The sequence below is a fragment of the Phalacrocorax aristotelis genome, chromosome 4 (assembly GCF_949628215.1).
Source record: "Phalacrocorax aristotelis chromosome 4, bGulAri2.1, whole genome shotgun sequence".
NCBI lineage: Eukaryota > Metazoa > Chordata > Aves > Suliformes > Phalacrocoracidae > Phalacrocorax > Phalacrocorax aristotelis.
In genome coordinates this window covers 19396215-19418978 of record NC_134279.1, presented here as the reverse complement: position 1 = coordinate 19418978, position 22764 = coordinate 19396215, and the positions used below count along the sequence as shown (strand labels likewise).

At 43.0% G+C, this 22764-nt stretch overlaps 1 protein-coding gene across 4 annotated transcripts in view; it reads left to right on the top strand.

The window, feature by feature from the left end:
- The first annotated feature begins 3645 nt into the window (after window positions 1-3645).
- The window catches only part of GAB1 (GRB2 associated binding protein 1), a 102290-nt gene continuing 83171 nt past the window's right edge, over window positions 3646-22764 (top strand). For 2 of the 4 annotated variants that reach the window (XM_075090496.1, XM_075090494.1), the window contains exon 1: window positions 3648-4452. In XM_075090496.1, coding sequence (XP_074946597.1) covers window positions 4381-4452 — 72 coding nt within the window. In that variant the 5' untranslated portion in view covers window positions 3648-4380. Of the gene's footprint in view, window positions 4453-22764 lie in introns of all 4 variants that reach the window. The other 2 variants (XM_075090495.1, XM_075090493.1) reach the window with 2 other exon arrangements.

Here is a 22764-nt window from a genome sequence, read left to right as displayed (position 1 = left end):
AGCGAGGATGGATCGATGTCTTCTGATCTCCCTTCTCTAGCTGCTCTGCTGGACACATCCTCTCCCTGGCCCCCAGCAGCTGCCAACTGCATGCTCCTTTTTAAAAATGGGGGAAGAATCCCTCAGTAACCCAACTGGCTGCAAAACAGCTGAGGGCTGTTGATTTTGGTTTTTTACTAGCAGTAAGAAAAGAAAAAGAGTGTCTAAAGCAAGGGAACCTCGTACGAAAAATAAGGTGGCAGTTCCTCACGAGCATTGACTGCAAAGCGAAAGAGCGAGATTGGTCCTAGTGGGCACAATAGGACCTCTGCAGATTTTTAGGCCATCGCTGATATGCTGGCAAGGCAAAGAAAATCCTTTTTCCTCCAGGACTGGCCTTGTACAGAAACACAAAAGACCTCCGTAGTGCAATTAATTGAGCTCAAAGGACCTTTATCCTCTGGGCTTCCTGAGTAACAGCACGCTTGTACAGAAATAACCTGCGGGGACAAAGTGAGGGAAGAGGGTGGTCGGGATCTGACGTAGGGTTACAGCAGTCCCGCAAGCAGAGGCTACCCTGGGGGTATTCGGTACTTCCAAGCACAAGGCATGTTGCAGGAGAATTTCAAAATGGAGCATGCTTAATGTTGTTTAAACTTTCAGAACAAAACCGTAGCAGGCAAACTAGCTGAAACATTCATTCTTGACAGAGGTCTTTGTGACTTTTATCCTAATTTCAGGAGATTGTGCCCTAGCCTAATTTAGCTGGGTGAAAGGATTTTTCTGCATGGAGAAACTGGCTGGCATAATTATTTCAGTTGTGCCCACTAAGCTCTCTTCATAGACAGTTTTACAGCTGTAAACATGCAGATGTTAAGAGTCAAACCTAAATATTGTGCTGTTTATGCATTTCGTTAGTGTTTTAATTGCTTTGGTCTACGCTAATACGGGATACCTAAATTATGAACTGCGGAGCATTGCTGTTTATGCACAGAAATCCACGGTATTAACATTCTTGGTTTTGCTAGCTGTTCCCTTACTTGGGAAGAGAGGTACAGCTATGTGCAGCCCTCTCGTGAGATGATTAGCGAAAGCGCCAGTGGAACTGTGAATGGGGAGCTCAAATGGTTGGGAGCAGAAAAGGAAACCCACCGTCACGACTAGAAAGGGAGCAGTCCATCAGACAACATCTTAACTAGTCATTTGGAAATCTTTCTTTGCTATATTCCTCAATTCAACAATCCAATAAAACATTTTTACGTCCAGTGTTGGGGCTTGTGATTAAGCTCAACAACAAGGTATGGTATAAAAGGCAGTTTTTATTACTTATTTATTGCTATTCTTGACATTAACTCCTTTTCCCTAACCGATGATTTATCGTTTTACGGCAGGGATGGAACCTCTGCACAAAATTTGTCTCTGGATAGCTATTTTCAAGAAAATTTCTTTTCAAGAAAAAGATTATATGACAAATATATGAAAGCTAATGCTGGACTCCAGGGTAACGCTGCCTTCAGCGTGTTTTAAAATACAAATGTAATGTTTTGAAAGTTGATCTCAGGGACAGTTTGGACCAGATGACTTGTTTGGTTGGTGCCTCCATAGAGACCCTGGCTTTCTTTGATTAGCCCTCAAGACACGGGTTAACTAATGGGATTTAAATGAACCATTGGCTCATGCTGCAACACCCTAATGGCAATGGCATTCTTAGTGAGTTCACACTCTGTTCTTGCTCTGATGATATTAAATTGTCTCCAGGTTCCTAAAGGAAAGTGGAAAATTTTGCGGTCTTACCTGACACTTGGATAATCTCAAATGTTGAGGTTCTTAAACTCTGTCATTAGTGGTTTAAACAAAAGACCTATACTGAAACACAGCTAGAGGCTGAAACCTAGCAGTACAATTTGAGTTCATGCTTACCAACTGCATGCACCAGACCACTTTTTTACTCTTTCCAATAGCCCCACTGAGGCAGCCGAAATGGTGACGTACAGAAACGTACGTGAGGATGGTTTGGATGCAAAGGTTTGTGCGCTTTTGACATTGATAAAGGCCAACATGCGCTGTTTTTCTTTTTTCAAATGTTTTTGGCAAACTACCTTGTGCTTTGATAATCTTTCTTTTAGTACTTCATAGTGCTTTATCTGTCATAATGCTTCAAGAATTAATGGAGATTGCTGTGAAAAGATTTACGGTGAAACTGATGTGCTGATTCTAATGCCTCTGACCTTTCACCTTTCTTTTTCCTGTTATTTCTGCAAATTCCCTGTTAAAAAGCTGTAACTGCTGCTTTGTAACTTTTTAATGCAATATACCTTGATGAATAGCAGCATCGCGGCGCTCCCTTCAACAACGGCACACTAGGGGGACTATTTCTCTACAGTGGAAGAGCACCGGTGCTAACAACCACCAGAAGTCCCAGTTATCTGTAAAATAATAATAATAATAATTTTTTTAAAAGGATGGATAGATAGATAGATAGATAGATAGATAGATAGATAGATAGATAGATAGATAGATAGATAGATGGATGTGTGTATTTCTATTTATTTGGAGATCTTTTCTGGCAGAGTGGAAGAGACAGAGGGCTCCAACAGGGGAGATGTTGAATAAGTTTGGTCTTTCCCTTTTCACTGAATAGTGTTTAGGGTTGCCCTGCGTATCACTCTCCTTTTTTTTTCGTTTGGTTGTCCTCGCAGCCCACCGCCGCTGAAAAATAATAACATGAGCAATGCCGCAGATGGATCAGCAGGCACGGGCAGTCAAACATGACTATTACTTTTAAATTTTGGGGTTTGTTTTTTTTTTTTTTTTTGGTGGCTTTTCGGTAGGGCACGGTGCGGAGGTGCTCGGGGTGTGTGGGGGCGGTCTGCAGCGAGGGGTGCACCCACGCGGGTGGGCGCTGGCTCTTCCAGGGGAGATTTCAAATCCTCCCGACGCTCCCACCCTCGTGAGTCCAGCCCGGCCCCTCATCGCCGCTTCTGGCCGCGGAGGCGCCGTCCCCCCGGCCCGGGGACCGGCCGCACCTGGCGCGCCGCCCCTCCGCGCCAACGCACCGGCGCCTTCGCCTTTCTTTTGATTGCTAAGGCAGCCTCAGACTTAAGGACTTTACTTTTAGGCGAGTTGTTTCTAGTGCAGTTTTATAGGGCTTTTGGGGTTGTTCTTTTGGTGGTGGTGGTGGTGTGTGTGGGGTGTTCCCCATCTCTAATGCGGTGGGTTTCAAAGAATCACCATTTCAACCGCGATTTTAATAGTTATTATTCAAATAGCCACCCCATTCGCAGCCCCGTCCTTCGGAACCGAAAACAAACGGACTCCCGCCGAGTCGGGCCGGGCCGGGCCAATTCGAGGCGCCCCCGCGTATCCCGCTCCCTTCCGCCGGCGCACGGCGGGCCCGCCCCGCCCTGCCGCGGCCCGCCGCGGCCCGCGCCCCCCTCAGGGCCGCGCCGCCGCAGTCCCCGCCGCCCGCCGACTACAGCTCCCAGGATCCCTCTGGGAAGCGCCGTCCCCTTCCCTCTCCCTGTTGTTTGAACAGGGCTCCGGCGGAGTTTCGTGAGGGGGGTGGCGGGGGGGAGCGGCCGCGCCGTGGCTCCCCCGCTCGGGGCGGTGCGGAGGCCGGGCGGGGCGGGAGGTGCCGCCGGCCGGTGGCGGTTGGTGCTGTGGAGAAAAGTGGGCTGGGGGCGGCGGGACACGCACACACACACGCACGACGCGGTGAAGAGCAGGGCAAACCCCTCCCACGCTCGGCGGGAGGGCGCGGAGCCGGCCCCAGCCCGGGGGCGAGACCCGGCTGCGGCTCCCCCCGGAGGTTGAGGGGAGGGAGGCAGGAGCGCTGGCCGATCCCCTCCTCCCGGCGCGGGGGGAGGAGGAAGGGGAAGGAGCGATCCCGGGCAGCCGCGGCGGCCGGCGCTGAGCTCGGCCCGGCGGCGGGGCGAGGGGAGGAGAGGAGCGGGGAGGGGAAGGAGGGAGGGAAGCCCCCCGCGGCCCTTCCCCGGCGGGAGGGTCCCGGCGGCGCGGGGGGCGGTGCCAGGGGCGCGGGGCGGTGGCTGGATCCTGCCCTGGGACGCCGGAGCCGAAGTTGCGGCGGGGCGGCGGCCGCCCCTGTCGTCTCTCCCGATGTTCGTGTGACTCGGCGGCGGCGAGGAGGAGGAGGAGGAGGAGGAGGAAGGGGGGAACCTCCCGCCGCTCTACTCCGCTGGTTGTTGTGCGTGAGAGACAGACACACACACACCGCTCCCCCGTCCCTCCCCTTCCCTCGCCCCGCAGCCCCGGGAGGCCGGAGCGGGCGCGGTGCTGCCGCCGCGTCTCGGGGCTCCCTCGGTCCGGCCCGGCCCGGGCGCTGCCGCTGCTGCCGGAGGAGGAGGAGGAGAAGGGCTGCCCCGGCGGGCAGGCGGCCCAGCCATGAGCGGCGGGGAGGTGGTCTGCTCGGGCTGGCTCCGAAAGTCCCCACCGGAGAAGAAGTTGAAACGCTACGTGAGTGCTCGTTCCCACTCGCGGTCCGTGCTCCCCTTCCCTTCCCCGGCGCGGCTCCCCGCTCGCCTCCCGCTCCCGCCCGGCCCGGCCCGGCCTCCCCGCGCGGTCCCTCCCGGCCGGGCCCGGCGGCGCCGCGGACGAGCCGCCCTCCCGGCCGCCTCCCCGCTCCGTTTCGGCCGGGACGGCTGCCCGCTGCGTCCCGCGGGGCTTCCCCACCCACGATTTTCCTTCCCCCCCTTCTTTTTTTTGTTATTGTTCCCTCCCCCCTCCCCTCTTAAAAAAGGGGCGCCGAGCGGTCAGATGTTTCTACCCTGCTTTTATCGCCTTTCCGAGCGAGTCGGGAGAGGAGGGAGGGGGGCGGAGTTTTTCCGTCTTCCCTTTGGATCCGGGCTCGGTGTATATATATGTGTATATATATGTAGTTTTAAACGTAAACACTTGCCGTCCCGGTGGTGGTGCGTGATCGAAGGGGAGGGCGGGGGGCGCCCCGTAACCCGGTGCGGCGGGCCGAAAGCCACTCCGGGCGGGAGGGCAGCCGGAGCCGCTGGCCCGGAGGCGGCGGGAGCCGGGGATGCCCCGGGAGCCTTCCCCGCTGGGGCCGGGGGGGCCTTTGCCCTTGGGACCAGAGCCCTCCGCATCGGGGGGGCTGATGTGAGGGAGGGAGGTGCAAGAAAAGTGCTTTTTTCTTTCTTGAAGTTCAGCCTGCTGTTGCTCAGAAGTAGACACGTTAGCGGAGGCTGCAGCGGAGCTGACATTGAGTTCGCAGGAAAATGGAGCGCGTTTGCTGAGAGGGCAGATTTCGTGACAGGGCAGCGGCGGTGGTGCTGTGCGCCGGGGCTCCGCGGTGCTGGCGGGGACGCTGTCAAGTCACGTAGGAAGAATGGGTGATGCCAGGAGTCATCTCTGCCGAGCCCTTTCCCGCTGGCACCCGGGTCGCTTCACGGCATCTGTGTAATTGGTACAAAGTGTTGGGCCTCCTGTTTTGTTTTTGTTTTTGTTTTTTTTTTTCTTTTTTAAATCTTCATTTGGCCAGTTTGGTGGCATTTAAATAGAAACAGCCTCTGTAGTTATCAGTGGCTTTGTTTTGTTTTTGAAGCAGCTAAACCCTCAGATTCATTTAAGAATCTGTGAATGTGGGTCTTAACGTGACTGTGTTATTTTCATCTGTTAGTGATTAACAACAGCTTCTTGAAGAACTCTTGCTGTTATGGACAGTTTTTTTAAATGCCAGGAAGTTGGTGAAGTGAGACTCTTTGAATTAAAAAATAATATTTGGGATAGCCCATTTTCTGGTTCCCAATGGCAAAAATCCTGTTCATGTGAAAGACGCAGGATCAGACTTGCAAAGAGAACATCCTGATGGGTCACAGCAAGGCTGTGCTTCCCTGCAGAATTGGACATAGGCTGTATTTTTGGCTGATCCTCCATGTGTGTGCATATATTTACAGGATGCTGCTTTCCCAGTGTGTAAGAATTAAGAGCAATATTAATGTTTTTAAAGTTTGAATAAATTTCCCACTCAGACACTAAATCATGTACAGTTATGCTGTCTGCTAATGGCCAGAGTTGTAAGCAACAGTTTTCCCTCTTAAATCGATACCATAAATCAGTCCCTAAATAATATGCTAGCTTTTTTCCACGTAACTGCCCTTTCGTTGTATTTATAGCTCCACTTCCATACTGGACCTTTGAGGGGAAAACCCTGCCTACAGCATCGGTCAAGTCGTTCCCTGTCCGAAAGAAGTAATTCCTTATACTTTACATGAAAGGGGGATCTGCTTTTTGGGAAAGCAGAGATTTGGAGAGAGAGTACGGCAAGCTTATATGAGCATGACTCGGTTTAGCATCTGCATGCACTGCAGGCCATAAGGTTGTAAGTTTAAATCTTACACATTGTTTTAGACTGTTTTCTGCTTGTGTAAAAGAAAGATACCATTTAAAGGAAGACTTAAAGTAAAATGCCTCCTGCTTGTCAGGAGGCTGATCTGTTGTAGGCTAAGGGTTCACGCTCACTTCAAAGACCTAAAAGTGACCTTGACATCACGATCGCCATCTTCAAGCAAACAAAAAGTTGATGTACTTAAGACGATGAACTTTAACTGAGAGTGCTGATTGAAGTGTTGGCTTACGCTCTCTGTAATTCTAGCTTGGGCAAATGCACAGAAGAGCTGTGGGGTGTGTTTTTTTTTTAAAGCTGTATTTTATTCTGGTGATATTTCAAGAGGCTGCACCAGACGAAAAGATGGGAAAGTGATTTCAATAGGGAACTGCTTTTCTGCAGCGCATACTTTTCACATATATATATGGAAAATTGTAACTTCACGCTCTATTAGTTTCTGCATGCAAGTGTTGGGGCAAATCCAGGTTACCATCTGGGGAGGGAGATAAAAAGTCTGAAATTGCAGTTAAATATGGTTTCAGTTCTTAGGAAGGGTGAAAAGGAGCACTTTGAAGCAAGTACATAGACATATGTTTCACAGGGACTTCAATTTTTAGTTTGAAACAGTTGGACACGGTATTAAAGTTAGCTTACAATGGTTTTGAGGCTAAAAAAAGAAAAAAACCCTGTCCTGCAGGTGGAAAAAGCAGATTTCCTTCAATATATGCCTTAATGCCATGGATGTCTTTTACCCCCTTAAAAGGAGTCCTATTTTCATGTCTTGTTCATGCATTTTTAGTACGGAAGTAACTTTCTGATAACCACTGGCACCCGGTGTTGGTTGCCTGGAGCTGGTCTTCAGAACAGTTTGTTTGCTGAAATAGACCAGTCGTTACCAGCAGCAGATATCTGGGGAAGATATAAGTTAACTTTTGTGTCGGCTGGGGGTCTGAGACCAGGATGTGGATTTAGCAGAGAAAAAGGGGAAGGGAGCTGGGGCTAAATCCCACACAGGTCTCTACAGCCTATGCAGCGGCTGCACAAGTACATGAAAGAACTTGCATAGGGATACAGGACTGCGAAATTTCATGGCTTCCACTACCCTCTGTATTATTTTCTTTCCTCACTTGTTATGTTGCTTTCAACTTTGCAAACATTTGCACCCTCACCTTAACCTACTGTACTTTTTCTGCTCTGGTCCCCTTATTTTTACAGATGTAATTGGAAAGCCCCTTTCTCTCCATCTGTCTTCTAAAAAGTGATAATAAACCTTGGCTTCGTGGTTTTCTGCTACGTTGCAGTTCTGCTGTGCACGTGCCAGTTAAAATAGCTGATTCTTTGTGGTAGCAGCATAGAGTATTTTTTTACTGCCATTATGCGAAGAAACCACTAGATATTTAAACACAGCTGTCCTTGGTAAAGCAAGGGAGGAAAGCTTGAGGAAATGGGAATAAGTCTTCTAAATTCTCTCCTAGAGCTGCTACGCTTTCATCTGGGTGGTGGCTAAGGCTCAGTATGACAACTGGATGTGCTTAAAATCAGGATTTTAACGTTTACAGTTGGTTTATGGAACTGGTTTGTAGAAAGTCTACTGATGCAATATAATAATTCTCAGTATTCTAACATGTCCCACTTAGAGTGAAATACACTTTATTTCATAAAGGTAAACCTTAATCAAAAACATCTTGCATAAACTATATTGGGAAAGGAGAAAACACTTTTTTGGGTAAGTTGGTTCCGATTTTTCTATATCTGATAGGCTTCCCTGCAGTTATGAGAGATCATAAGATGACTTTGAAAGTAAATTAGGAAACCTTCTTTTTGATGTAATTGTTACTAAAAATCCTTTGGTTATTTGACTATTCCTATTAATTGTACATTTGATTATTTCAAAACAAGGAGTTTAAAAATCAGGAATAGGCTTGATCTCTGCAGGACATAAGGGGCACTGATATAATTCAGACAAGGCTACATAGAGCATCCTCTTACTTATTCTAATATTCTGAGCTGTAGATGGTGACTAAAGTAGTGCCAGACTGTTAAGCTAGTTATTGATGTTTGAACTATAAGCTAAAGCGACATATTTACAAGAGTGATAGAAGTGGAGTATTTTACTGTGGTTTTGTTTGGCAGTTGCTCTTTGGCACTAATCACATAGGTGCCTCTTCTGTCTTGAGTAATACTTAAACGTGCTGAGATATGTAATGGTGTTAAGAAATATTTTTTTTCAGCAGAATAGCTTTAATCTGGTAAAAGCTGCAGTGCCTGACAAAAGCCTCCCCCTTTTTTTTTTTTATTGGAAGGCACCTGTTTGAGTTAAGGAGGGTTTTTTGTGATCTTGCATGAATGAGCGTAGTGTGCAAACATAACAGCCAGTTGGTTTACAGAAAAAAAAACAAGATGAGCTTGTTTGACATCGTTCAGTGCTGTCGCTGTAGAGCTGGGTCAAGTTAACTCAAGACAGATGAATGTAATCAAGGAACATCTTAATATTCTGGACTTGACTGTGCTTGTGCTTCTCCAGGAGTTGCTGAAGACCTTGCGGGAATCAGTGTTCATGCAGAAGCCTCCCCTTCTGGAAGGAAGTCTGTCCCTTCCCTTCAGCTACTCACTGTGCAGGAACCAGTATTTTGACTTTTGGTATTTTTAAACATGGCTTAGTAAACCCTAAACCATGAGTTTGAAAGCATGACTAAATATATTGCTTTTGTTGATTATAGAAGAAAGCTGCATTGTTTTTGTGCTGACCGAAGGTACAGAAATTATCTTGGGTATGACTTTGAGGGCATACCTACCTCCTAAGCTTGCTGGTTGGGTGTAAGTCTCACTTGAGGAGCATGGAACTCATCGTCCAAGTATTTATCATCTTTGACAGGACATTAGCAGCTGGTGTTGACTTTGCTGCCAAAGCTTCAGCACTGTCACTGCTTGACCTATGGTGTATACTCTGAATTAATTACCAGTGGATGGTTACAGAGGGTAGGAGCAGGTAACAGTATATAAAACAGATTAAGAAGTCTAATATACCTGTACTGAGTAAGGTAAGTCTCTTTGCTAGTCATTCTAATTTTCATGTAGTATACCACACCGATGCGCACTGTTAATTTAAATGTTTTTGAGGTTGGAGGGTCAGACAGTACCTGAACTGCATGAATGCTTCTTTTCTGGGTGTAGATAGGAAAGTTGGAGACTCAAGTAGCAGAAATTGTTCCGTTCCTCTTGAAGTGCACATGAACATATGACATATGAAACAAGCCAGATATTCTAAAGGTATTTCCTGATGTGAACATTTTTTTTTCTTAGCAGCTATTAAATAGTAACCCTTAATTTGGGACCATAATAGCTGAGAGGTGAAGAAATAGTCAAGTTTTGACTTTTTGTTGAAGATCATTCTCAGTGGGATGTGTAGTAACTTATGGGTACCCTTTCACTGTGCTTCTTTTTTTTGGTAGGTGTGTTAATACGATTTAGAGCAGCTAATCACGGAGGATTACAATTCAACAAAGAACAAACAGGGAGCGGGGGGGGGAATTGGAAAAACGCATTAATGTCTCCCACTTTCTTGATGCTGCATAGTAGCTGCTCCTCTGCGTATGCACAAAGTCCTGCAGTACTGATCATTCAGTATAAGCAACATATGTACTAACCAGAGAAAATAGTGAGATGCCATGAACTTAACTTCCAATTATACGCAGATGACCTTGTTTTGCATGCCTCTTAGTCAATCGTAAGCCCAAAGCAGCTGTGTGAAATAAATGTGAATTGGATATATTGAGAAAAGAATGTTTTTATTGGACAGTTTAGTTTAGTTTGGTTTTTTTTTTTAAAAAAAAACACAATAGTACCGGCCTTGACTGTCAAAATGAGCGTCAATTCTAGAGGGCTTTAGTTTACCAGGTCACTCTTTCAGATGAAAGATGATCCTTCCATTTTCATTCATCTTTGTATGTACTCAACAGTCTCTTATTCAGAAAGAGGAAAGTGACAGACAAAGCTGTTTCCAGTGTCCTTTTCTCTCTCCTTAAATTTAAAAGATCTTGGAATGGTGGTTTGGATACTTCTGAGGCATGGGATTTTTTTTGTTTTGTCTTTTTTTGACATGACTTTTGGATCAGATGATTAGAATAAAATGTAATCTCTTATGGATATTTAGAACACATTTATTTCCCATTAAATTTGGCTCACAGATTTGACAAAACTCTTGGCAATAAGTAAAAGGGACATCAGTGAATCAAAATATATTTTAAGGGAGAGAGTGGTTTTATGTCTTGTAGATGTCTCTGGCTTGGGTATCTCATAATTCTTCAGTCTTGCTATCACATTTTTTAGTCTAAAAATAGATGTTACCAGCTATACTGGGTGAAATATTTTCTTAAATCAAGACGGAGTGCAACGGATGAGGTGCGAGTTTTGTTTCAATGTAGAGCAAATAAACATAAAGCAAAGGTATACCTCCTTATTTTTTTTCATCACAACTTCTTTTGTAGTGTTGCAGTGACAGAATTCTTGGGGCTTTTTCCAAATGACTTAAATTTTTCGTTTCTTCAATGACTAATCATTTTATTGCCAATAGAAGCAACCTCAACTGTTGCAATTTAATTGCAGTATTTCGTTAGGAGGGACAGACCTTATGTCATGCAAATTGCTTGAGCAAGGCAGGCAGAAAGATCAGACAGAAAGGGATAATCTTGTCAAGGCAGGTATGTGTTGTGTACAGGTGAATATTGTCAGTCCAATGTAATTTGCTGCTGTTTTAGGGACTGTAATGTGAATTCAGCTCCTCTTACGTACAAACAAATATTTCTAAGGCAGTACTACTTTTTTTTTTTTTTTTCCCCCTGGGGCGGGGAGGGAAGATTGTGCCATCTCCAGACCAAAAATAATGTTCCTTCTCAATCCCCCCTTTATCAATTCTTGATTAGGCTATTGCAGTTCCTCTTTTTATGAATTTTCTGTCTTGTTTATTTTAGAAAAAGTATTAATAGTTGTACAAATAGTGTTAGCTTTGTAAATACTGCTCAGTGAAATATGCTAGTTGTATTTTTGAGTTGTGTTTGGTTTTTTTTTTAAAGGCTTCCAATAAAAGGTTATGTAGTCTGTTTTTTGTGCTTGGGTTTCATCTTGCTTCCAGCTGTTGACAGAAGTTTTGTTTCTCGTAATTAACTTTTGAGGCTTTTTGGAATATACCGCATGGCTTTTAGTTGTAAAAAGAAATCTTACATTACGTAGTATCTGACTGACCCCTTAGCAGTATCCAGTAGAGGAATGTTTATAAGGTAGCTTTCCATGAGATTGAAGAGCCGGAATTAACAGTTGAACTCTCTAACCATATTATTTTTTTCATAACTGAGAAGAAGGATTATATTTAATTGCATTTTATGCACCAGAATTACAACTTGAGGATTAAACTCCCTGAGGTTACGGTGACACTTTTTTTTTTTTTTCAGGTAAATGGCAATTATTTGGGGTAAATGACAGCACAATAGTTGTCTCTCTTGGAACTGGTGGTATAACAACATGTAATTAAAAAAGTCAAGCAGTTATGTCCGTATGGCTGGTGTATCATTATACATAATATCTGTACACAGTAATACAAATAATTCTGTGTAAAAACATACCATGAAAAAGAGGTGATACTTCTTTTAGGAGACTCTGCCGGGTTAGTATACCAGCTTGTCACTTCTGGACAACTGAGTTTAGGCTTCACATCAAGAAATGAGTCAGATGAAGAAGGTTTTGCTTGTTCTTATTTTGTACAACAATTTATTGGCAGGGCGATTTTTAAAAAAATATGCTTTTTCAGGAGCTGTGCTCGTTCTTTTTGCTGAGAATTTCTAGGAAGCCAGAAGAAAGCTTTGCCTTCTCTGCTTTTAAAAAGGAGGCAATTTTTGTCTTCTGCCACATGCTGGCTAGCTCGGATGGGGAATCTGGATGTGGGGCTGTGGGCAGACAAGGCCTGTGGCTGTACCTGGTGGCTGGGGGTGGCGACAGCGTATTGGAATGAGCTTGCCTAGCAGAAGAAAAGCAATCTTGTCTTTTTGCCTGTTTTCCAGCTGGCTAGCTGGTCACATGTGGGTTGTCCTGCTGCTTTATAAGTGAAAACAAGGCCAGGTAAACCCTTCGTGGCAGTGGAGATAGTGGCTGTCACAAACTAAATCTGCCTCCCCGCCCACTTTCCAGCACAGCCAGCCTTGGGGCAGGGTGATGGCAGATCTGCTGCCTGCCTTCCTCCAGGGTAAGCCGGTCTCCACCCCAGGAGGAATGTGATGGGTTTCAGTGGTGCAGGCCAGCACGTTCCTCTCTCTGGGGTTACAGCTACCACCAGGCTCTTCAGTATTTCTGCCTCAAAATAAAAGGGAAAAAAAAGAAAAATAACACAAAAATGGAGAGACTTTAGTTTATTTTTCTATGTTGTCTGGGGCTTGGGATTTAAAAACAAAATAAACCTTCTGTAGGTGTTTATTGCTGACAGTAGGAGTTCACAGGATTGGATTTGGGGTATGGAATAAGAATACAGGAAGCTATTCAAACACAGTTAATACCCCTGCCTTCAAACAGACCTTTGATGCAGTCAACACTCAAGAATTACAGTCCATTTGGGAGAGTTATTAAAAGGGTAAATACACAAATTATATCAGATGAAAAATGGCTTTTAAGTTTCAAAATGGAATGATACCTGTTTGTAGAAAAAGAAGCAGTTCTGAAAATAGCATGCCAGTTTGTCATTTTCCCTTTGTATGAAGAATAACTGCACCGAGTCATGTAATGTGCTAGACAAATGTTCGCATTCACATTTAATGCACGTTTCTTTTACAGGTTTCTGACATTTGTGTTTCTATGTAGATTCTTAAGCGGGATCAGATGTATTAGAGAAAGCTGTGCCTGATTTTTGGGGTGGTGCAGGGGAGGACTGCTAATTAGGAAGGTTTTGAAACCAATCTGTGAAGAGCATGTGAGCAATTGTTAATCTTGATGAACTCCAAAGTCCAAATACAGAATCTAGCAAACAGTTATGATTTTTAAAAACCAGCATATAAATATCTGTGATCCTTAAAAATATGGTGAAATACTGCCAGGAAGTTTTCCCCTTCTCAGCAAACACTGAGAAGTAAGGAGCATTTTAGGAAAGAGGTGGTGGGGATAATTCATCTGATGCTCCTAGTGGTTATTGTAAGGATTAGGACTGTGTTCTTTTTATCAAGAAACAACTAAGAGAGAGGATGTCCAAGTAATGCATGGACTTCAGGTGAATTAGCAATCTGTCCTTGCATAGTTTAATTAAAAAAAAAAAGGGGGGGGGAGGCAGGGGGGGAAGGGAGGGTGTGGAGTGCAGTTGGAAACAGAAGAGGCTGGCATTTCCCAGGACAGATGAGGCAGTGGAGTGCTCTGCCATGTGGTATCCGTGTCGAGAATGCAGGAGATTCCAGGAGGCTTGGAGAGAATCCCCCAGCTGTAAGCATGAGCACTTGGAGGTCTGGGGTGCGACAAGAGGAGGCTTCTAAAATGTCACGTTGTAACCAGTTTCTTTGGTTCACCTATGTGATCCAGTCTTTCCCTAGTTCTGCTGATGTGCTGGAAGTGTCAGAGGTAGGCTATAGGTGTGGTCCCATCTGGCAGTTCCGCTTTTTTAGGAAGTAGGGATCTATATTAACTTAATTTGAGATTTAAGCCACAAACTGACAAAAACTTCTCCCTTTTGAATATATCACTTGTTTTAGAATTCCATAATTTCTTGTGGTGCTCTCCATTAAATAAATGCTTCTTTCTTTCAATTACATGTTATACTGCGTGATGTTCTCACGGTGGCATTAGGTAAACTTTGTTTACAAAATCCTTTCCTGTTGGTAAGGGAGATAACTTTAAGAAGTGCAAGATTAGGTATAAGGTATTACAATAACTCTATCTTCCTGAATCTTGCATGTTCTAATGCATTTCCATTACTGTTGCTACACAATTATTGCAGAAATTCTTTGCATCATGCTATGTGGGTAAGTTTTGCAGTCTAATGACTTGTTACTCAGTGTGAAATAATGCCATTAAAGCTCAAAGCTGAGGTCGTGTCACACTCCTATGACCTAATACAGTTGCCTGTGTGCTCAAACAGAGTTAAATTGCATAAGCTTGTCAGCGCTCTGAAAAATAACGTAAGTTACTCTTCACTACTAAAGGTCTATTGGCAGACAGAACACACTTATGTGCACTCAGGAGTCAGTCATTACTGAGATAAAACCTGTTTTTTTCCTTTCTGGAGTTTTGGGGAGGGGAAGGGAGAAATGGAGTGGGGGTCAAAGACAAAGTGAAAGAGTAGCGTTCAAATGACTCATTAGTGTAAACTGGGAAACTTAACCCTGGTTTCATCCCAGGGTAATTTTGTCCCAGGCCAAGTAACTACATAGTTTTCTGCTATAGTGTGTATTTCAGTGCTAAGTTAATTCACACTCCTTGGCATTTTTGCTTGACACCTCTGTTTATCTGTGAATCTCTGCAGCTCCAGGAAAAAAAAAAAAAACCAACACAAATTTATTATCCAATTTATAAAGAGAGTGGCAGGAAGGTCTTTACTGATTATATAAGGGAGGCACCATTGACATTACATAAATCTGATGGTGTTCTTTGGTGCCATTTTCTTGCTTTGCAGCCATAAATGACCACGACTCAAACCTTCCTGCTTGCCGTTTTAACCTTGGAATGGGCACATTAATTACACAGACTATTACTGCAATTTAACAAACTTAAAACTTTTTTGCTATATATGTACTGCTGAGAATCCATCTAACAAACTGTGGAGGGGAGGTGCAAAGTCGTAAGCAACGCTGCCGAGATGCTCAACTGCTTCCAACAACTGCTGGGAAGGCAGCGCTATTCCCATTGGGGGTGCTTCTGCTTTCTGCTTGTGGAAAGAGGTTTTCCTGTCTACCTCTGCAACTAGCGTCTGACAGAGCTGAAGTATGCTCCTACCTCCCTTAGCTGGCTGGAAAATGAGCTGGCTTTCTGTCTGCCTTTGGATCCTTTGCTTCTGGTAGCTGTTCTTTAAAGAGAGGGCAGATGGAGTGCTCCTCTCTGGAATCTCTGTCTGCTTAAACAAAATAGGGAATGAGGGAGACTGTGATCTGTACTTTCCAACTGTGAGACTGCGCTGGACAGATGTTTCTTACTCAGTGCTAAGGAGGAAAGTCCCTGGCCAGGGACTCTAAGATGAGGGTTAAAAGGTGAAGAAATCCTACGGGGGGCCTCCTGCTGTGACAATCACTTCAGCCCTGCACAAGTGAGAGAGAAGATCCAAAACTTCTGTCTCTTGTGTCCTTTCCTCCTCCTCCTTCCTCTCATTGCAACTATTTTGTGTTTATTTTCCTACTTCTAAATTGCATAATTTAGTCCTTCCTGTCACTTCCTAATGTCTGAATCATAGGTAGCTCTTCCTGCCTGCAGTAAACAAACATTTTACTCCCGGCACCTTTCCAAACGTTGAAATTGCATTTATGAAGGTGCAGGGCGGGGAGGGGGGGATGTCCCTCTGGCAGTGTGCTTGGGAAGCTAATTCATTTGTGTACGGGTTGGATAAGCTGCTTACTGCATGCTTCTGTGGCCAGCTGACTTCCTTGTCTTTCCAATCTTCTGAACTGATGTAGCTCCTCAGCTGATCAGGACAAGCAGGGGAATGGTAGGAGATAATAAAAACAGAGTATAAACAGTGGGTTACGAGCTTCTGAAGTTAATAACAGTAGCAACTAGGTTGCCTCCTCTTCTGGCTGTTGGTGTTGCCACTTCTCTCTCCTACCTTCCATGTATATACACTGCTGAGATACACAATGTCTGCCATTTAACCAGTCACTTGCAATAAGCGCCGTTCGGTCTGACTGTAGGGCTTTGCTCGTTTTTTGGATTTTTCCACTTCAAGGCAAGAAGATAACACAGGGCACTCTGGGACACGTGGTCTGCCTCCATCAGCCTGCTGGACCTCTCAGGCCATATTTGTAAAGGCTGCAAAATATAAGTGTGTCATCCTCACTTATCCTATTATTACTCTTAGAAATAAGCTCTGAAAATCTTTCATTTTATTTTTATTTTTTAATTGACTGTGACTCCAGAATGATCCATAGAAGACACAGCTAGCACCCATGGGGACTCCCCACCTCTCCCAATGCACTCTTTCTCTTTGCTGATTTCTGTCCTTCATGGGGAAAATTCATCTTGAATCATGATAGACCAGCCTCACAGTGTGCTGAACACTACGGCTTCTACGCTGCAACTACATGTGGAGCTGTTTAATGGACTTAACTTGGTAAATGGAGACAGCATAGGAAAGATCCAGTCCTTGTTCTGGCAACGTTGCATTTGTACCTTCCCATCCATCACTGCCCGCTCTGATTCCCCCTACTAAGATGGGAAGAAGGTGAGAATAAGTCAATTTAGGACAGACTAGATGAGGTAAGAACATCCTGAATGTTATACTGACTTCTTAATTGTGCTTTCTTTTAAAAGAGAGGGAGCGAGCGCCTTCTTTTCAACAGTTAGTACTTACCTTGGTTTTTCACTGTGTTGCGTATAGCATGGGCAGCATATTCTCCATGCAGATGATTCAAAGGAAAAAAAAAAAAGAATTTGGCATGCTGTGCTAATAAAACAAAGCAACAGAATATTACTCGCTTTATTATTAGCTTAGTGTAATACCAATTTCAGAGGAGACAGTTGAAGCAAAAGAACCCTGCTGTTACATGCCATAGGAATGCCTCGTGTTCCAGTCCCTCCTGGCTGAGGCTGCATATGCACAGGGGCATGGGGCTTTCCCTTGTGCCATTTGTTCTCATCCAGGCAGTGAAGGAAAGGATGGAGTGCCTCAGAAAGATAAGCTTGAGATAAGATGAGCTACCAGGTCCAGATTACAAGTTGTGAATGGGTCGGAACCCTATCTGTCATCATTTCCTACTTACACTATTTGCCTATGTGTATGTGTAATGAAAGAATTTACATCTTTTTCCGCAATAGTGGGGGGAGTTATTGATTCTTATGGTTGGGTATTTGGAGTATGAAGGTAATTTTCTTGGGCATACAATTTGGGTAATGAACAATGTTAGGGAATTGGGAAGAAGTGCGATAGAAGACAGTATCCTGTTATTATTGTAGTCTAAAATGATGGCAACCTATTTCTTAAGAACACTACACCATGTGGGATCTGAATGTGGAAACAACTATATGAAAATATTTTTATTTTATCCATTTGTTACATGCATTTTGGAATTCTTGAAACTAAATAGTACATAGTCAAACGCCATTTTAAATAATGTAGAAAATACTTTTGTGTCCTCTGAACACTGTATGGTGAAAGTTTTGCTGAATCAGAAGCAAAAATGTAAGGGTTGGGTCCTGTAATTATAGCATTACACGACCTGTCTGCTATTGCCTTTTAATTTAAGCTTGTAATATAAAATATTTCTGGTTAAAATAAAGATAACACTGACCAAAGTATAACAAAACCCATTTTTTCAATCATTTGCATTGTTCTAAGTTGCATTGTAATGTTCCACCATACTATTTTATCAGTACTAGTCAATAAATTTCACATTGGTGTGTAAATCTTTTCATTTGAACTTGAGGTTATTAAATTATACTCTTGCACTGAATTTCAGTGATCGCGTTATTGTCATTCATCTAAGGAGCTGACAATCTTACCTCTTCAAAGGATGTTGGGCTTTTTGTTTCATTAAGAAGACAAGCAGTATTAAAGTCAAATCTGGTGGAGGGTTGTGTGAACTTTTTAGCAAATAGTTAAGCAGTGCTTCTGTGAGTTGCTTATGAAATTCTGCTAAGTCTCAACTCAAAGTGCAAATGTTTCTCTAGGCAATTGAACTACACAGCCTTAAGTTGCTATAGAACACATTTACAGTATCGTGAAAGAAGTCACACTCAGCTTTATACCAAAACTTGTAACTGTGCAAGCAGGCGTAAGCCAAGAAAATGGTTAAGACCATAGTAGAAACATGCTTTCCCATGAAATAAAATCCAGGGATGTAGCTACCGTAATTGTGCAATAAATTATCATAAATGTGACGTCATTGTCTCTGCAACTTTCTGAAGGGGTAGTCTGATTTTGAAATCAACCGACTAGTGAATAACAAGCCTCTGCATTGGCCCAGACAACAGCAGACACGTCTGCATCATTTGGGGAAAGAAGTCATCTCCTTAGAGAATTAAACTATTTCAAAATAGAAATTGTTGACTCAATGTGTTAATCTTGGCTTTTCATGAAGCAGTGCAGTGTCCCACACTGATTAATTTTTTTTTTTTTTAAACATCCCCAAACTACTGGCTGCATAGGTAAAAAGAGACGGGTTGGAGGAAGGTAGTAGTTCCTCTGAACTGCAGTTATTTCCCAGTAGCATTCAAACAACTTCTTATTCATCGGTGGGAAAAGGTCCCCAGATGGAGATGTGATTGCAGGATTGTAGCTTTTGATTTGCAGGGATAATTTCCCAGGCTTGCCCAAGGGCGTATTGTGAAGATTAGGCAGAACCCAACCAATCTTCAAGGTTTCAATAGCATAATTCCGAAACTTTGTTTTGTGTAATTATTGTACGTGATAACAAAGACGTATTGCTTGAACCCTAGCTCTGTTAGTCATGTATTATCTTGTTACAGTTCTGGATTGAAAATCAAGTGTTGTTAATGAAATTATTTGAAAGAACATGTTGAACTTCCATTGAGTGTGATAAAACTTACCTCAATGTCCAAATAAGTATATATTCTAAATATACTACAGCAAAAATACAGGTGTGTATTTTCAGCTTCTACCATAACCTGTTGTTGTGTATATAGTAATTAAAACAATTTAAACAGCTTAGAAATTAGTGACATGCTGACAAAAGATATCTCTTTGCCTTTCTAGTAGGAAAATCTTCACACCCATCCCTGTATCCTTCAGGCAAAAACCTGGGTAAATAAATAAGCCTTGCAGTATGCCCAGAAGGTCATCTGTGAGGGGTAGGCGGTAGCAAAATTCAGAGCCAAGAGCATTCCCAGAAAACTATCTACTAGTACATCTCCATGTTTGGGAAGCCTTGGCTTCTGCCTGGTTCAGTCTTTTCTCATGACTTTTACTGTTGTCTGCAGTGGCCTACAGGTAACCTTTGCCAGGAACATTCTTGTGTCAATAATAGTTCATTCATTCTTTATATTTTTTCCCCCCTTTCATCTTTATTCACTTTAGAAACAATCAATAACTCCTTGCTTGAGCTCTTGTATTTAACCTTGTGACACTATACCCTGCTATTCTGGTAACTTGATTCACGTCTCTATTAAAAGGTATCAGTCTCTTTTATTCTTTTTTTTTGTTTGTTTATTTTTTTTTCTTTCAGTTTTCTTTTCCTTTTGGTCTCACTTTCCTCCTTGGGGATCTGCAACTTCTGTGTTAGCTGGCATCTCTTCATCTTTGCTCTTTCTTGCCACTGACCTGTCCATGGATGAGTTCCCATGCTTATTTCATGTAAGCTTTACATCAATGGCATATGCTTCAGTCTCTCTGCTCCTAAATGCTGTCCCTTCTCCTCTGACTTATCTTCTGTATACTGCTATCATTAATATTTCACTGTCAAATGAAGTATATCTTCTGTTTTCTTTGAAGTTGCCTTTGCAGATCACATTCTCTATTCCCTTAAAATATACCCTAATGATTAAGTCTCTTGACTGCTAGGGTTGCCTATTAGAGGAACATGTAGATGACAGGCCCCACGTCCACTGTTGGGTGGGCATGTAGACTTTTTCCTGACAGAACCACTTACAGCTGGTGTCATGGTGTGTGTTGTTTTTTTTTTTTTGTCAGGCTTGCTAACCAGATTGTATAGCTTTAAAAGCAACAACTATTTGCTTCATAAATTAATGAAATTCGAACTAACTAAGGTTGTATGCAAAGACTTTCATAACTGCACTGTATCTATAGAGATTTACATACTTGACTATTTTTTTCATTCAGGTCTTAATTAAGGCTAACTTCTCCTATTACATGTACAAAGGTTTTGTAGGTTGTTCTATTCACTTGCATATTTTTGTGAAATGCTCCTATATCTAGAAGGGTAAGGTTTGGTTTTGGACAAGGAGAATATTAGCATTGAATATTCTTGTTACTCTGGGCACATTATATTTTGCATGTTATTTGTCGTGTTTAAAAATGACATTTATAATTTCCCCACCCAAAACATGCTAAATGGACATGAATGCCTTATAGAGCAAAATAACGAAAGTAACTATTTTCCCCATTTTACTTCCATCTTTCTGAGATCATACATTACCAAGGGAATGAACTGTGGATGATGTTTTCAGGAGAGTTCACACTGAGAAATGGTTCCATCTCTCTCTTTGCTTGGAAAGTGTGTAGCTGGCTTTAAACATAATTGCTCTTTTTTTAGTCTAATCTAGGTCAAGTGAGGGATTCCTTTGTAGCTAGGACGTTTCCTATATGGAGATCCATTAAGGCTGAAATGGCTTGAATTTGTGCATAGAAACAATTGACATAATACAGACTGGAAAGCATGGGAACTATCTGTGCTCTGTTAGGAGCGCTGCCAAGATAAGCTGCTGTCTTCTGTGTCAGCTGTAAAGTTTCTTTGTGGTCATCCTTCAGTAAAGCCCCAAATAGCGTACGTGATTCAAATTCCATCTAGATACAAAAGCAAACACAAATATGAAAGCCGACCCTTGAAAGAATGCAATTTTAACTATAAAGCCAAATTTTCTTTAGTTTGATGATCTCACTGCTCTAATAATAAAATAAATACACTAAAAAAAACCAACCCAAAACTCAAAAACCTGAAGCCAGCAGAATCCACCACATGCATTACCTCATCTGAATGGCATAAAAAGCTTTGGAGTCTTTGAGTGCTTCATACAGCATCAGTCTTGCCCTTCCTGGACTGAGCCTCTGGCAGGTACTCCCAGCCTGCATCAGGCAAGTCTGAAGTGATTTGGAACTGGGAGATACCTTTACAGTGGTGATATGACCACTGGGGCTACTGCTTTCTGTTTTCACAGGTCTTTAAAGATGCTTTAAAAATGATGTGTGACAAAAGAGAATTATTCTGGATGGGAGGGAATCTCGGTATCCCAAACGCCATAATGTAATCCAAGCCTGTTGCTGTCCAAGAGGAAGTAGTTGCATGAGCCACCTCACCAGGGTCCTGCACGTACCGACATAGTTCAAGGTACCGGAGGCCGCTGATCCTGGAGTTAAAACTGATCAGCCTGTATGTTCGAGTTTTGCAATGACCGTACTTGGGGGAAGAAGATAGAGCTGTCTGCATATGGATGCAAAAGTAACCTGGAAGTGGTCCAGAGCTGTTTGTGCACTCGCAATTTTTCTGCTGCATCTCTCTGTGCAAGATATTCTTGGAGCGGGGAGGGAGGTTGTGTGAAGAAGGTGATGACTTGTTATTTTCGGATCTCGCTAACCTGAAGTGTTCTTAGTGGGAATAACTGGAAATGAAGAGGCTACTCAGGTGTAATGAGGTTTAACTAATGTAACCAATGTTTCAACTTGTTCTACTGCATGTTTGCTCTAAGGCTTGTTTACGTATTGTATAAGCCAAACTTGCCTGTCTTGTTAGGTGAGTGTGGTTAAAGTCTGCAGAGCTAAGTGAATGTGCTGTAATATCTTACATAGCATTAACAAAATATGCCCCTGTGGTATGACACATTAATGGCATATGAAATCTGTATGCTTTTGAGACACACCTCATAGTGGTGATATCACTTTTTTGCAGATTGTGGGAAATCAGACATACTCAAAAAATATTGTAACCATCCTTACATATTTAAAAAATAAATCAAAGGCGGTGGGGGCAGGGACCAGAGTTCCTAAGGAAGGTAAATGGAAGTTGAAGATTTTCTTATAGATGGTCTTTGGGCTTGTTCTGAAATGAACTGGAAATGTTTGTATTGATGGACAGTTTGTATCAAGCAATGTTGGGGTTTTTTTTAAACACCTTCCCCCCTCCTCGCCCCTCCCCCCAAGGCTGACTGCCTTCTTGGTCTTTCGGTGAGCTTTTTGAGTTCATCACAGGAGTATTTTTGGTATTTCATATAATACAACTACTATGAACAACTTCGGTCACTGAGAAGATCTAGTGTGAAAAGAATGTAATAGTCATTCAGCATAACATTCCAGTGCTAAGAAAAATTGTTCCAGTTACTTTATTTTAATTTTCCTCTTGGACTAAGCTTAAGGAGTTAATACTAAGCAAAACTTAGTAAAGAATTTTACAAGTCAGTCAGTTAATCAGAGCTACCATAAGTTGATTGGTATTCTGTTAAACAGAATAACATGAAGTAAGTCTGTTTTTTGAACTAAGTTTTGCAGTTAATATATTGTTTTGCCAGTTTTGTTTGAGAACTGCGTCAGCTATAGAATCTGTTCTGTTGCAAAAAGTTGGGTTTTTTTTATGCTT